At 38.3% G+C, this 17,247-nt stretch overlaps 1 protein-coding gene across 2 annotated transcripts in view; it reads right to left on the bottom strand.

The window, feature by feature from the left end:
- The window catches only part of gkup (glucuronokinase with putative uridyl pyrophosphorylase), a 79,184-nt gene that overhangs the window by 3,671 nt on the left and 58,266 nt on the right, over positions 1–17,247 (bottom strand). For both annotated transcript variants that reach the window (XM_073030010.1, XM_073030011.1), the window contains 6 exons: positions 16,651–16,711; positions 7,239–7,352; positions 6,429–6,486; positions 4,155–4,223; positions 2,586–2,649; positions 1,324–1,395 (listed from right to left, as the gene is read on the bottom strand). In XM_073030010.1, coding sequence (XP_072886111.1) covers positions 1,324–1,395; positions 2,586–2,649; positions 4,155–4,223; positions 6,429–6,486; positions 7,239–7,352; positions 16,651–16,711 — 438 coding nt within the window. The remainder of the gene's footprint in view (positions 1–1,323; positions 1,396–2,585; positions 2,650–4,154; positions 4,224–6,428; positions 6,487–7,238; positions 7,353–16,650; positions 16,712–17,247) is intronic.

Below are 17,247 nucleotides of genomic sequence, written 5' to 3'. Positions count from 1 at the left end.
GGATGCTGGGCAGAGCTAGGAGAATAAAAGCGCCTAATGGCGACTCCTTTGCATGCATCTTTGGAAACAGCTCTATTTCTATCTTTGATATCTCTTTTCTCCCCCCCTTTCAGGGTTCTTTTGAAGACCTTGACCTGGAGTTACATGCTGACTTAGATTCTTTGCGGAAATGGGACCCACTCTCAGGGCCTCACGACCGGCCACTTTTCAATATGCCAAGGACACGGCCTGGAAGATTAGTGCATCTTCGGCATGCCAGATTTTCCTGGCTCTGGATCTAGGTGGATTCAAGGCTGCTGCTGCCACCTGATTTGTCGTGGGAGTACAAGGAAAATTGAAAGCAGCGAGTTGACTGCCGGCTGTGAGACCAGAGACCCGGAAAAAGCAACACAATAGACTTTTAACACAATAGATCAGCAAGTCGTTTTGTTATGTCTCCCCTCGCGCTATGAAACGAGGACACCTCTTTTTCCCTTATTAGGGAGAGAGAGAGCCTGTGGTATGTCAAAGTACCAGGTGAATGAATAGTCTTTGAGGTACTGCAAGTCTGTGTCTTTACTGATGTTTTGCTGCACGCTTGAGTGTTTGGTGGAAGGTGCCAATCTTTTTTCCGGTGGGGGAGGGGGTCGTTGCCTTGCTGATGCTTGTGCATGGGAGGGGGAAGCTGGGGAGTTCTAACATATAATGGTCATTCATTCTTTAGGGTACTCCTCAGTTTTCGTGGACATTTGTGAAGGAGAAGAATTTCAGGATGTATATTGTATACATTTCTCTGACATTAAATGTATCTTTGAAACCTATTGAACTTTATTCCATACAGCGTAGAAGATTGAGATAAGATTTGATAGAGGTATACAAAATTATGAGGGATTTAGATAGTGTAAATACAAGCAGGCTTTTCCCCACCGAGTTTAGGTGGGACTACAGCCAGAGGTGACGGGTTTATGGTGGAAATATCTTCATTCAGAGGGTCCTGAGAGTGTGGAATGAACTGCCAGCACAAGTTGTGCATGTGAGCTCAATTTCAACATTTAAATGAAGTTTAGATAGGTACATGGATAGCAAGGGTTTGGAGGGCTATGGTCCCAGTGCAGGTCGATGGGAGTAGGCAGTTTAAATGCTTTCAGCATGGACCAGATGGGCCAAAGGGCCTATTTCTGTGCTGTACTTTTCCACTGCTCTCTGACTAAATTCAAATATAACTGTTGCATTAAACTGGTGATACATGTTGGTTTTTGAATACTCCTGAAAATGAAAGAGAGTTTACTTCAATTATTCATTTGTCTGGTAACACCAGAAACTAGTCCAGATTGATAAACATACCAGGTTGTCAGGATTCAAGCACAGACCAATTACTGCCCCTCCACTGCCAGGGAGCTTTACAGCAGAGCCGAACTGTAAAAATAACAGATATGCAGGTAACCACTGAGTTTTTCTGAATTATTACATGAACACATTGTAGAATCACACTCAAAATTAGTTAAGAAGGCATTCTGACCATCTCTGCCAATAAAATATAGAGCAAATTTTGCAACTTTAAATATTAATACGTAAATTAGGGAATTGTTAGATCTTAAAATAGAAACATAGAAAACCTACAGCACAATACAGGCCCTTCGGCCCACAAAGTTGTGCGGAACATGTCCCTACCTTAGAAATTACTAGGCTTACCCATAGCCCTCTATTTTTCTAAGCTCCATGTACCTACCCAAAAGTCTCTTAAAAGACCCTATCGTATCCACCTCCACCACTGTTGCCGGCAGTCCATTCCACGCACTCACCATTCTGAGTAAAAAACTTACCTCTGACATCTCCTCTGTACCTACACCCCAGCACCTTAAACCTGTGTCCTCTTGTGGCAACCATTTCAGCCCTGGGAAAAAGCCTCTGACTATCCACACAATCAATGCCCCTCATCATCTTATACACCTCTATCAGGTCACCTCTCATCCTCCGTTGCTCCAAGGAGAAAAGGCCGAGTTCACTCAACCTATTCTCATTAGGCATGCTCCCCACTCCAGGCAACATCCTTGTAAATCTCCTCCGCACCCTTTCTATAGCTTCCACATCCTTCCTGTAGTGAGGCGACCAGAACTGAGCACAGTACTCCAAGTGGAGTCTGACCAGGGTCCTACATAGCTGCAACATTACCTCTCAGCTCCTAAATTCAATTCCAAAATCTTAATTATAATTAGGTAATCTTAGAATCAGTTTTTAAAAGCATGATTTTTAGCTAATTTTCTTTAAAACACCTCAGAATAAGAGCTTCCTTTTGTTCCCTAAGCTACCAGAAAGTACATTTATAAGCATGCAGTCAGAATATTTACCAGTAATTAACAAATCACACTTTATAATACATACCCAGTTTACTTAATTTGAAAAGTTAAACCAGAGTTAATTATAAGGAAGTAAATTGTCTCCAATATGACAACAATAAATCAAATCTTGTGGCTGTTTTACACTTGGAACTTTATTGCTTCTTCATATATGGCTTCATAGTGGGGTTCAGATATTATAACCACATAGAAATACAGATGAAATATGCATTTTTGAAAGTATTAAATTTCAACTTTTTTAGCGAATACCTTTCTGCCAAGCTGTGCCATCCTCAAATTTCCTTCACCCAAACAGGCATCTGTATATATTGACCTTAAATAAGCAAAAAGCATTTATTTTCCATGGACAATTCTCCAATTTAACAAAAAACCAGAACAAACACATGCCATGAATTTCTGATCTTTAATTAACTATTTGAGGTAGTCATATCATGATGGTATTAAATAATTTGCTGTCAGTTAGAAGAATTAAGAATAATTTAATTTCTTTGAGACTAATTGCCAGTCAAAATTAAAAATTGAAAACATTTAAAACGGGAATCTAAACAGAGAAAACAGGGGAGGATCTATTTTCCTTAAATTGATGGATCAAAAACTAATACACATTGGAGAAGGATCCGAGAAGCGAGGAGGTAAAAGAGTGGGTGGGGGGGAGAGGATGGAGGGTCTGAGTCACTGCTAAAAAAAAAATCAGGTAGAGGAAGAGACCCTCAACCGCATCTTAAAGTGCCTTGATATGCATTTCAAAAATCATGACCTATGGATCAGAAGCTGGAAGGCAGAACCATCTGGGTATATCTTTTCCAACCAGCATAGATAAATGATCACATGCCATTAATTCGTATGATTCTATGTCCCCTTGTCAAAATCTTGTCTCTCTTCCTTTCCAATGTGCATATTCCAAGCCAAACATAGTGCTTAACAACTCTCATCAGTGTTATTGTTTTGTTAAACAATGGGTGGTAGATATCCATGACTGAAAGTGCCAGCAGATTTACTCCCAAGTCTAAATAAGTCAGCTGGTGTTCATTCTGTCAGACAGCAGATCAGAAACTTACGTAGAGGAATTGTGAAAGTATAGTCAAGTCTTGCTATTCCATGACACTTGAAGAATTATAGCAGAATGAAAGGCATTATGCAGACATAAAATAGGAATTTAGTACAGACTAGTAAAATTGTCCACTTTAAATATACCATGTAATTCAACATCAAACAGCAATGTAATATTAAAGCTCAACTTGGTAAGGGAAATGTCAGGACTAACTTTAATCTAACTCATCTGCTGAGAAATCCACAAAGCCAATGGGTATCCTGCAAATAATGCTCTAATAGGGATCAATAAGTAATAAGGCCGTATATGATTTGTTACATGTGCGCCAACAAAAATGACAGCAGAGTAGTAGGATTCAAAGTTTTTATTGAGTCGTGTTAGCCACAGTACATGCTGGGTAACTTAGGGTGCAGGGGCAATGAACTGGGTCTACCAAGATTAAAAACATGCACACTTGACAGCCCACACAAAAGGAGAAGGTCTTCTGAACGTAGGAGGCCCAATCGATTCACCGCATGATCAATCGGCTGCACACACAACTGCCAGGTTCTCACAATTGATCTTATACAGTCAATGACTCCTGATGGACAGGTTACAATAATAACCTTCCTACAACAAATTTCATTATTTTCCATGGAAAATAATGATCAGTTTAAACCCAATGCTAGAATTGCTTGCCTTTAGAAAGCAAGTTTGTATTAGCTATATAGTACTTGTTTAAAATTATATACATGAATGACAGCTCATAGTTCAAAATTAAACCTTACCTTCGTAGTTCAAAGTTTTTGTTCATAAGCTCAGAAAGTTCATGCCAATTCCTTGACTCCAAGGCTGTCCTGCTCAAGTAGAGATAAGAACACTTTTGACCAGGTGTTGTGCAATCCTCTACAAACCCCATCGGATGACAGATGCATCCATTAAGCAACAGATAATTATCCTCATGAGTTCTTCTTTCAAGTTCATTAGTCAAAGTACTTGGGCCAGAGAAGTATACCTTACTATTGTACAGCTATGGCATTTAAATTTTCAGTGGACTAAACAGGTAACATCAGCATAGCTTTTTATAAAAAAAAATCCTATTCTGCAGCACACATATATAGAATAATTTTCCAAGATGTATAACATGCAAGCATGGAACCAGAAAACTTTTCAAAAGTAAAACTTTCAGCTTATTTTGAGTAAAATATATATTTACTGCATTAATACCAACTTGCATGTTAAGCCAAGGTATTTTTGCAAGAAGTCTCTAAACGAGTACCTGAATTACTCGTTGACATGGCTATGGACCAAGTACTGGCAAATGAGATTAGTATGGATGGTGACTTGATTGTCAACATGGAGACAGTGAGCCAAAGGGCCTTTTTCTGCGACTAAGTATTTGAACAACACATTACGTGGCATTGTGATTAAAATACAGAACTAGTATCCATAATCCTGGCCTGATAATTGACCTGAAATCTTGCCAAGGAACTTAAACTTATTTAAATACATAACAATAAATATCAACTATTGAATTACAGATCATAATGTGAAGTCCACCTGGCTTGCTTCATGGTTCAAATTATCCTGGACCCAGCCTGTTGCCTAGACTCAACATCATTCATCTCCAGCTGCCCATACTCACCACCCATCTACACTTTCATTTCCCACATGCATTGGGCTGAATGAGCCAACCCTCCATATCTGACAGGCATTCTGATTGGCTGGTAAGGTCCAAGTGGTAAATAGACCTCAGTTAGTGTAATGACCAAAATCAATACAGTCTTATGTCCACACACACAAAATGCTGGTGAAACACAGCAGGCCAGGCAGCATCTATAAGGAGATAAGGATGAAGCATCTATAAGGACGAAGTCCTGACGAAGGGTCTCAGCCCGAAACGTCGACAGTGCTTCTCCTTATAGATGCTGCCTGGCCTGCTGTGTTCCACCAGCATTTTGTGTGTGTTGTTTGAATTTCCAGCATCTGCAGATTTCCTCGTGTGTACAGTCTTATGTCTCCAATTGTCTCAGACATTCACAACTACTCTTACAGATATAGAATTATAAATTTAATTAAAACATTAAAATACCAACATGTAATTAAAATATTTGAAAAATAATATAAACACAAGAGATTCTGCAGATGCTAGAAATCCAGAGTCTCTCTCACACACACACACACAATGCTGGAAGAACTCAGTAGGTCAGGCAGCATCTATGGAGGGGAATAAACAGTCAATATTTCAGGCCGAGACCCTTCATGAGTTTGTCCCTCCCGCACCCCACAGAGAAGATAAACTTGCCACCTCACTTAGTCAAGTTTCAATTTGAATTTAGACTCTCAGCAATACAGTTGACTCAACTGCAGTCTGAAATAGCTTAGCAAGCCCCTTTTCAGGAGGTAATAATAACAATATCCACTCTGAAGTAATCTAAATCCAATGCCCACTACAAAACACAACATACTAATTCTATTGTTCATTTTTCCAATACTAGTACTCTGGTAGCAGAGTAGAGATATGTCTCTACCCAAGGAGGTCTAAGGCAGTCCTTCCCTCTTCCAGCCTGCAGGTCACTCTTGGGCAAGGTGTAACACCTGCTTAGCCCTCCAAACAGGGTCACATGAAGCTATGGGAGGTGGTGATGGATGGTCATATGAGCAGCTGATGCATATCATAAGTCCTGGTTGGTTGACCACTGACGGCAGGCAGACAACCTCTGAAGAGTATTGATTAAGGCTGGGGTCAGCCGTCTTGTAAAGACACTGCCCAGAAGGCAGCAATGGCAAACCACTTCTGCAGAATAACTTGCCAAGAACAATCATGGTCAAAGATGAGCATGGTCATCTTTGACCATCAAAGACCATGATCGCCCACATCATACAACACAGCACACGAGATGATGATGAGTGTTGAAAGGAGCACAGAAGATATATTTGTGACCTTCTCTCTCCTCTCTGCATTTAGTTATAGGACAAAATGGCTGTTATGAAAAATTGATTTTTTTAAATATATGTATAGAAGTTGTTCCATATTATATAACTCCTTAAAAGTAACTTACTTAGCCAGATCAGTGAGTTCTGCAAACGTGTTCATTGCTGCCATAACATCAGAATCACCTTAAAAATAAGACAATTCAGCAATAATAACAAATATGTGATGACAACACAAGATAATTGACATCAATGAGACTGTAGTTGAGAGGGCGGGTAGTTTAAAGTTCCTCGGTATACACATCACCAAGGGTCTCACCTGTACTATACGTACCGGCTGTGTGGCGAGAAAAGCACCACAGCACCTATTTCACCTCAGACAGCTGAAAAAGTTTGGCATGACTCCCTAAATCCTCAGGGCTTTCTACAGGGGTACCATCAAGGGTATCCTAACTGGCTGTGTCACTGCCTGGAATGGGAACTGTACTACCCTCAATCACAGAGCACTGCAGAGAGTGTTTCGGACAGCACAACGCACCTGTGGATGTGAACTTTCCTCTAATTCAGAACATTTACAGCGGCAGATGCATAAAAAGGGCCCAGAGGATCATCAGGGTCACCAGCCACCCCAACCACAAACTGTTTCAGCTGCTTCCATCTGGCAAATGATACAGCAGCAGTAAGGCCAGGACAAACAGGCACCGGGACAGCTTCTTTCACCAGGCCATCAGAATGATCAATACACATTGATCTGATTGTGTATCACTGTACAAGTATACAAAACAATTGGGCATAAAATCATAGTGTTTGTGCAGTTACCACATTTCCCTTCCTTATTGCTTGTACATAGCGACAGAGATGCAAAGATTTTTACTTACTCGTGTTGTGAGATGGATGTAAGAGGTAAAACTCTAAATCTAAATTCAATCTTTTCTCACCATTGAGCCATCTTTGTCGCACATTACTATGAATCTTCCCAGAGTCACTTGGCTCTCCCATGTAAGCAAGCCAGAAGTTGGGTAAACAGCTTGTATCCATATTAAAATAGTTTCCTGGAAATAGATAAAACATCAAATATATCAATAGGCACAAAATGTCACCCAACTAGTGATCTCCTTCACCACCACCTAGATGTCTGGATGCACACAAATGCAGCATCTCCAAATTCTTCTCAGTCACACTACAAATGTTTTACATACAATCATTCTTTCAAATGTTTTCCATACACTCACTTTTAGGCATTAGGTTCAGCTGTACACCTGCTCACTAATGCAAATATCTAAGCATCTAATCATGTGGCAGCAACTCAATGCATAAAAGCCTACAAACATGGTCAAGAGGTTCCATTATTGTTCAGACCAAACATCAGAATGGGGAAGAAATGTGATCCAAGTGACTTTGACCATGGAATGATTGTTGGTGCCAGATAAGGTGGTCTGAGCGTTAGAAACTGCTGATTTCCTGGGATTTTCATGCATGACAGTATGTCAACAGTGGTGTGAAAAACAAGCAACATTCAGTAAGTGGCAGCTCTGTGGGTGAAAGCACCTTATTAATGAGAGAGGTCAGAGGAGAATGGTCAGACTGGATAAAACTGACAAAAAAGGTGACAGTAACTCAAATAACCACACATTATAACAGTGGTGTACAGAAGAGTATCTCTGAATGCACAACATGTTGAACCTTGAAATGGATGGGCTACAGCAGCAGAAGATCTCTAATGTACACTCAGTGGCCACTTTATTGGTTACCTCCTCTTCCTAATAAAGTGGACACTTGAGTATATAATCTTTCTTTCAAAGGCCTTACATATAATCAATTCCAACTACCACGGGAGTTCACTTCAACTATCCTGGACTGACATGAAGTGTTGACTGTTCATTTCTCTCCATCCATGATGCTGAATCCCTCTGTGTTTGATCCTCTGGATTTCCAGCAGAATCTCCTGTTTAACCTTTCAGATTTCCTTCACCTTTGAACCTTTGAACCTGATCATTTTTCTGAATATTTATTTGTTCTCTTTGTACCTCTTCCAGGAGATGATAGAAGTGTGTGTGGAGTAGAGAACACATGCACAGTAAATAACTACTGCATATTGGGACAATGGCCATGTGGTGGCAGTTCTCTTTCTCTCTGGTTTTCTTATGCAACTGGGTTTGAAAAATCCTGGGAAATCCTATAACTTTAAGCCAAATTCTTCTTTCGTTAATTTGTCCTGGACAACTGCCAAATTTGACAATTACAATGAATATTTATGATTTATAATGTTGCTCAGAAAGAGAATGATGTGGCAGAAGTTTCTAAAGATTCTCAATAATAACCCCAAGGTTTGTTATCTTTTCCACAAATCTATTGCAAGACAATAAGCACATAACCTCCAAGGCTTCAAGACATAACAGAGATGGAACTAGCAGCAATTTGTATATTACAACTTCATGTTTATAAACATCAAACTTAATTTGTGGATGATACCACAGTGGTTGGCCTGATCTCGGACGAGGATGAAACAGCCTACAGGGTCAAGGTGGATCATCTTTTTGTCCCGTCTTTTTTTATTGATTTTTTAATGCATTTTCTACAACACTACAAATAAAACAACCCAAAACAAAATAGAAAATTAATACAGTGCAAAATAAACATACAATAATAATATAATACAAAAAAGATCATTGAGAAAGCTCCCAAATTGAAGTCATGTAAAGTTAGTATTCTCCCCAAGCCCCACAACAAAAAAAAACTCCAGACCAACCACGACAAAATGTAGAGAATATAAATCAGGACATTCAAACCCCCAAAGCTGTAAATACACTTGAAAACAGAAGATAATAATGCCTACTACCAAAAAAAGAGCTGAAAGTAAGGGACTGAAAAAAAAAACTTAATTAAGAGGAAAGTTATGAAAATACTCAATAAAAGGTCCCCAGGCCTTATGAAACTTTATATCCAAATTAAGAATTGAATAATGGATTTTTTCAAGGTCTAAACAGGACATAATATCATTAAGCCATTGAGCATGCGTGGGCGGGGCAACATCTCTCTATCTAAGGAGGATTAGACGTCTAGCCAGGAGAGAAGCAAAAGATAATATTCAACACTTAGTCGAACTCAAACATATATCTGTCTCACCCAAGAAACCAAACAGAGCAATTAAAGGGTTAGGTTCTAAGTGGTGATTCAGAATACAGGATAAAGTTATAAAAACATCTTTCCAAAATTTCTCTGAACTAGGACAGGACCAGTACATATAAATAAGAGAAGCCTCACCCCTTTTGCATTTATCACAAAGAGGACTAATATTAGGGTAAAATCGAGATAATTTAGATTTGGTCATATGGGCTCTATGAACAATCTTAAACTGTAAAAGGCAATGGCGAGCACAAAGAGAGGTTGAATTAACCGATTTGAGAATCGAGTCCCAAATCTCATCAGATAAAGAGATATTTAAATCATGCTCCCAAGCCATTCTAATTTTATCCACAGGGGCACACCGTAAGAATTCTAATTTATCATGAATAAATGATATTAAACCTTTACCCAGTGGATTAATAGAAAGAAATAAATCCATAACATTTTTCTCGGGCATTTCAGGGAAGTTAGGAATTAAAGGATTGATAAAGTGTCTAATTTGGAGATATCTAAAAAAATGGGTATTAGGCAGATTGAACTTAGCAGAGAGCTGTTGAAAGGATGCGAAGCGATTATCGATAAAAAGATCTTCAAAATGTCTAATGCCCTTCCTATACCAATCATAGAATGTTGAGTCATACATAGTAGGTAAAAAAAGATGATTATGTAAGATAGGACTAGAAAAGGAAAAACCATAAAAACCATAAAATTTCCTAAACTGGGCCCATATTCGCAAAGTGTGTCTGACAAGAGGATTAACAATTAGTCTAGACAAACTACTAGGGAGTGCAGAGCCAAGAAGTGCAGAAATAGATAGATCTTTAGTGGAATTCAACTCCATTGCCATTCAATTAGGGCACTCGGGTTGGCTATGAAAAAAAGACCAAAAGGTAGTGCAACGTATGTTAGCTGCCCAGTAATATAAACGAAAGTTAGGTAAGGCCATGCCACCCTCTTTTTTAGATTTTTGAAGATAAACTTAATTAATTCTAGAACGCTTATTCTTCCACAGATATGACAAAATAATAGAGCCTAAGGAATCAAAAAAGGTTTTAGGAATAAAAATTGGGATAGATTGAAATAAATATAAAAATTTAGGGAGAACATACATTTTAACAACATTAATATGACCTACCAAGGACATAGATAGAGGTGACCATTGTGACAGATTCTGTTTTGTAGTATATAAAAGATTGGCAAAATTTTCACGAAAAAGATCCTTAAATTTCCTTGTAACTGTAATCCCAAGGTAAGTAAATTGATTATGAACTACTTTAAAGGGGAGGTCACGAAATGCTAATACTTGTGCTTCTTTATTAATTGGGAAAAGTTCACTCTTATGTAAATTAAGTTTATAGCCAGAAAACTGGCTAAATTGATCAAGAAGTGAAAACATTGGAGGTAAGGATGTGGACGGATTTGAAAGAAAAAGTAATAGATCATCAGCATAAAGAGAAACTTTATGCTCAACACCCCCCCTCCAAATCCCAGTCAGTTCAGGACAGCTTCGGAATGCTATCGCCAGAGGTTCTATAGCCAAATCAAAGAGAAAGGGACTTAAAGGGCATCCTTGACGGGTGCCACGTTTGAGGTTAAATAGCTGGGATTGCTGAAAATTAGTCAAAACAGAGGCAGTAGGACACAGATACAGCAATTTGATTCAAGAGATAAAACTTTGACCAAAGTCAAATTTTTCTAAAACTGCAAAGAGGTAGTTCCACTCTATACGATCAAATGCTTTCTCCGCATCGAGAGAAATAACGCATTCAGGAATCCCAGTTGAAGGTGAATATAAAATGTTAAATAAACACCGTATGTTAAAAAAAGGAAGACGGTTTTTAATAAACAGTTTGATCATCAGAAATAATAGAGGGAATAACAGTTTCTAATCTATGAGCCAAAACTTTGGCCAAGATTTTAACATCAACATTAAGCAAAGAGATCGGCCTGTATGAGGAGCACTCTGTTGGGTCTTTACCCTTTTTTAATAAAAGAATAATACATGCCTCATTAAAAGAGGGTGGCAATTTATCATAATTAAACTAGTCAGATAGTACTGAGAGTAACTGAGGAGAAAGGAGTGAAGAGAATGATTTATAAAATTCTACGGAGATTTTCCTGAAGACAATGCAGAAATTGCAAAAGATATTTCTTCTGATGATATAGACTCATTAAGTTTTGCTTTAAAATCAGATGAAAGCGAAGGAATATTCAGATTATTTAAGAAAAGATCAACAGAAATATTCTCATTCAGAGATTCAGAGGAATAAAGCTGAGAGTAAAAATTTTTAAATACGTCATTGATTTCTAAGTGATCCGATGTAAAATCCCCATTCTCCTTCCGGATCTTTGTAATATGTTGTTTAGCTTTAGAACGCCTCAGCTGATTAACTAGAAATTTACTAGATTTGTCACCATGAATATAAAAGCGACTCTTACTTTCAAGAAGTTGGCGTTCAACTGGTTGAGTAGACAGAAGATCAAATTTAGTTTGAAGTTCTACACGCTTCTTGTATAATTCAGGGTTATTAGTTTGAGCATACAATTGATCTAATTCTTTAATCTGATTAATTAGGTCTAATCGATCTATATGGGACTTTCTATTAAGATTTGCTGTATAAGAGATTATTTGACCCCTCAAATATGCTTTCATGGCATCCCAGACAATCTGGGATGACATTTCAGATGATGTATTAGTGTTAAAATAAAAAGTTATCTGATCCTTAATAAATTTTAGAAAATCATCATTTTCATCAAAATCATCAGAAAATCATCAAAACGCCAGTGTTTATTCCTCTGAGGGAGACCAGGAAAGTTTAAAGACAAAGTAATTGGAGCATGATCAGAAATCAGTATACTCTGATAATCACAAGAATGGACAAATGAAATAAGTTGATTATCAAGTAAAAAATAGTCAATTCTAGTAAAGATATGGTGAACATGTGAAAAAAAAGGAATAATCTCTCTCAGTAGGATGAAGGAAATGCCATATATCAGAGATACCATAATTAGAAAGAAAAGAGTGAATAGCTAAAGCAGATTTAGTAGGTGATCTAGTAACAGAGGATGATCGATCCAAATTAGGATCTAACCAACAATTAAAGTCGCCACCCAGTATAAGAGAATATGAATTTAAATCTGGTAGTGAGGAGAAAAAAACGTTCAAAAAAAATTAAGATCATCAAAATTGGGAGCATACAGGTTTGCTAGTACAACTTTAGTATTATATAATTTACCAGGAACGATAATAAAACGGCCATTTGTATCAGATATCTTATTATGGGAGTTCAAAAGGAATATTTGAATTAATAAGGATGGAAACCCCCCCTAGCTTTGGCGGCAAAAGAGGAATGAAAATGTTGACCCACCCACTTTGACAAAAGCCGAGAATTATCAAAACTACGAATATGAGTTTCTTGAAGGAAAGCAATGTCAGCTTTGAGTTATTTAATTTGAGAGAAGACCTTCCTTCTTTTAACAGGATGATTCAATCCCTTTACATTCCAGCTCACAATTTTAAGTGTATTAACCATTATCAATTGTTAGTGCATAGAAGGTAGTAGGCATATAAAAAAATCAAACAGTACAATAACAGTCTGGGAGCAAAAATGTAAACATAAATCAGTAGAATCAGGACAGAGACATGTCCTGAGTAACAAGGGAAAACAGAAAAAACAGTGAGTAGTGTTGGAACTGGAGAATCCACCCCACCCTCGCAACCCAAAACTAGATAGTTACCCAAAAAAGCAGCTAGCTCTACAAAAAATGTTAACCCAAAAATGACTTCCAGTTCTGTATCGTTGACAAAGGTTCCGTATATATAATATAGCAAATAATAGCTAATTTATGCACTGGAGAGCAAAATTACAAATAGGAACAACTTCATCAGAAAAGGTATAAAACTTAATACAAAAAAAATCAGGAAAAAAAACTAACCTACCGGCGAGAAACTATGAAAAATTGAAAGAAAAAAAAAGAAAAAAGGGAGAAGGGGAAAAAGGGGGAAATTATAAATTTAAAGAGAGTACTTATCAGCCATTTACAAAAAAAAGCAAATCTTATACTATAAATCAACCAACAGGGAGGCCTTCAATAAAAAACTCCAAGCCTCCAAAACAAATTAAGATCAATTGTAGTTCTCTATAGATAAAGTTATTCAGAAGTAAAATAAATTACACAGGTAAAATCTAAAAGTCCGCAGGGAAACATTAAATTTAAATCATCTATTTAGGAAAAACGCACCAAGTCCAGGGAGAGATTAACTAGAGCCCTTAGAATCTCAATAGTTAATATCTGAATTATTCAAGTAGAGTCTGAGTTCAGAAAAAAGAACTTTACTTTAAGAAGTACTTATCAGCCATTTTAGAAAGTCAGACCGGGTCCGAAGAAGCCAAGATGGCTGGAAGATTTCCAACAAACAACTCAGCCTCCTTCACTGATTTAAACCACTTATACTCTCCAGTAGTAAGCGTAATTCGAAGATCGGCTGGATTACGAAGAGAAGGTCTGAATCCACGATCAAAAAGCACTTTCATTACACCTTTAAACTCACCACGCATCTTCAGAACCTGGGGGGCATAATCTTCCACAAAACGAATATTCGTGTTTTGAAAAGCAAACGTACCTCTGCAGCGTGCTTCCATAATCAAACGGTTTTTCACCTGGTATCGATGAAAGCATAAAATAATTGGCTGTGGACGGGAACCCAAAATTGCACGAGGAACATAAATCCTGTGAGCCCTTTCTAGCTCAGGTGGAGTCGGAAGAAATTCTTTCCCGAAAATCTCACAGAGAAAAGAAGAGAAAAATTCAACGGAAGAGCCCTTTTCGGTGGCCTCTGGCAAACCGAGAATTCGCAGATTGCAGCGTCTGCTCCGATTTTCGAGATCCACCATTTTGGAAGTAAGTTTATTGTTCTTCTCCGTTAGGTTGGAGCAGAAAGTTTCGAGATGTTGAACACGGCGTTCTAAATCTTCAGAGGTTAGGTCGATGCAAGATAAATGTTCAGCATGGTCATCCACTCTGGCATTAATCTGATCCAATTTTGATTCCAGCTGATTGATAGAAGCTCTAAATTCAGTCTTGATATCCGTTAAAGTATCTTGTCGATGCTGTTCCAGAATAGCGAGAATCTCAGCCGACAGAGCCGTGGAAGTTTCTTTTTTCCCGATTTTAGTACCTTTGGTAGCCATTATGAGATAGATGTATTCGCAGGCAGATAAAAGAAAAAAAATAAAATAACAAACTAAGGTTTAAAAAGGGAGACACATAGTGCAAAGATAGGAAATATAACGGAGCAAAAGTTTGAAGCGACTAAACAATCGCCATCTTACTGGAAGTCCGAGGTGGATCATCTGATGGAGTGGTGTAAGGACAACAAACTGGTCCTTAACACTTCTAAAACAAAAGAGATGACATTGACTTCAGGAGATCAGAGTACACACCCCCCTCCATATACATTGAGAGGTAGTGGAAAGTGTGGAAAACCTGAAGTTCCTTGGAGTTATGCTGTCAAAACAGCTGACATGGACCACCAACACCTCGCTGCTTGTAAAAAAAAAAAGGCACAACAAAGACTCTTCCTCCTCAGAAAGCTGAAACAGGCCAAACTCTCACAAAAGCTGTTGCTTAACTTCTACAGAAGCACAATTGAAACCATCCTGACTAACAATGCCACAGTGTGGTACGCCAGCTGCACAGCCGCTGAGCGACAAGACCTGCATCGCGTGGTGAAGGCGGCCCAGCGAATTGTCAGGATGGAGCTCCCAGGACTGGACACTATCTATTCCAACAGGCTCAGGAGGAAAGCAATCAGCAAAACCAGAGACACCACACACCCCAGCCACTCCCTGTTTGACCCGCTGCCTTCCAGCAAAAGCTTCAGGACATTAAAAACCAGAACAAATAGACTGAGGAACAGCTTCTACCCCAGAGCTGTGGCCTCCATCACACCACTCCCACAGAGCAATGACTGAAACTATGAGCACACACATGCACACACAAGGACTCAAATATTTGCACTAACAGCACTTTGTGCATTACTGTGATATTGTGGTGCTGCTGCAAATTATTTTCTGCTACTTATCTATTTAATACTGTTTTTTTAATTACTATCTTGTTTTTAATCTACCGCTTTATTTAATTGCCTGAGAGGAAACAAAACAGAGTTTCATTGTACCTATGTATAACGACAATAAAGATCATTCAATTCACTGGCATATATTTGTGGCAGAGAAGGTCCAAAGTGCAAGATTACAAATTGGCAGTAGAAAATGAATGGTTTTCACAGCAGCCGCCGACCCTAAGGCCTCCAGATGCTGTGCTTCATGATTGCGAACTTTGCAGTGATATACCTCACTAATATGATGAGCTGAATACCCAAGCTTTGGGCCTACTCTGGGGATTTGGATCCAAGGACTCAGTTTGGTTTGGAATGTTGTTGCTCACTTCTATTGTTTGCATGATTTGTGTTTTTTTTCCTCATTGGGGGGTTGGTCTTTGTTTTTTTTAAATTGGCTTCTTTCAGGTTTATTACTTTGCAGCTGCCTAGAAGGAAACAAATCTCAAGGTTGCACAATTTATACATTCTTTGGTAATAAATGTACTTTGAATTTTTGGAGTTATAAATAGACAATACTGTTTTATGACCTGATTTAGAGGTCATAATTGTTAGAGAGTCAATAATAAATTTGATAAGAAATTTAGAACACATTTTCTTCATCCAGTAAATGGTTGGAATATGGAATTTGTTACTGGAGGGAGAGAGTGAGACAAATAGCTGGAATTAAATGAAACAGAAGCTAGATAAGCAATTGTATGAAAGAATTGAGAGGGTTTGTTGATGGGATGAGGATATGGTTCATCTGGAGCATGCCAACACAGACTATTATGGCCAACTCAACACTATAAATATTTTATAAAATGGAAAACACTTCTACTGACCAGTACAGAAGGATAACAGTAATTGTATCTTAAATACAGGTTTCATCACTTCACAAATAACACACACACAAAATGCTGGAGGAGCTCAGTGAGTGAGGCAACACCCATGGAGAGAAATGATCAGTCGACGTTTCAAGACTGATGAAGGGTCTTGGCCCAGAACACTTGACTGTTTATTTCCCTCCTTAGATGCTGCCTGACCTGCTGAGTTCCTCCAACATTTTCTGTTGCTCAAGATCTCTAGCAACTGCTAAATCTCTGACACACAAGCAAATCCCTTACCATAGCCCTGTTTCTCCAGGAGTTCCTTGCTGAAATCCATGTATACAAGCCCTTCGTAAACCTTTTTTAAAAAAAAACAAACTGAATTTTGAACCAACTTGTCAGAAACAAATGTTAAGCAATGCAGTGAACCCAACCACTTGCACGATTAACTTAAACAGATTACTTTGAACAATAATATTAGCAAACACACAAATTGTTTTGCATAGTGCAAACTCAGCAATTGAAAGAGGCAGGGGAAATACTCATATTTACATTATTTGCAATTAACTGATTTTGTTCTGATACCATTCTTTGGAGTAAAAGGAGTACTGACAATGACATCTCGCAACTCTTTGCTACTATTTTAAAGTAGGCTGACTAGGCAGTAATTAGATGGACATGATTTGTCCTTTTTTTTGTGAACAGATCACTTGTGGGCAGTTTTCCACATAAATGGCCATGCAGTGACTACATTGCTGACTGCCTTCACTAGTTCAGGAGCGCATGTCTTCAGTACACAACCTGTTTGCTGACTGCACCCGTAACCATTGCTGCACCCAGTATGGGGTAAACTAAATTAGCTGAGGATTTCTTTTTCATTGCTGTCTCAGGAGG

The sequence above is a fragment of the Hemitrygon akajei genome, chromosome 26 (assembly GCF_048418815.1).
Source record: "Hemitrygon akajei chromosome 26, sHemAka1.3, whole genome shotgun sequence".
NCBI classification, from domain to species: Eukaryota; Metazoa; Chordata; class Chondrichthyes; order Myliobatiformes; family Dasyatidae; genus Hemitrygon; species Hemitrygon akajei.
The sequence above is the reverse complement of the archived record's forward strand: the minus strand, read 5'-3'. Positions and strand labels throughout refer to the sequence as shown.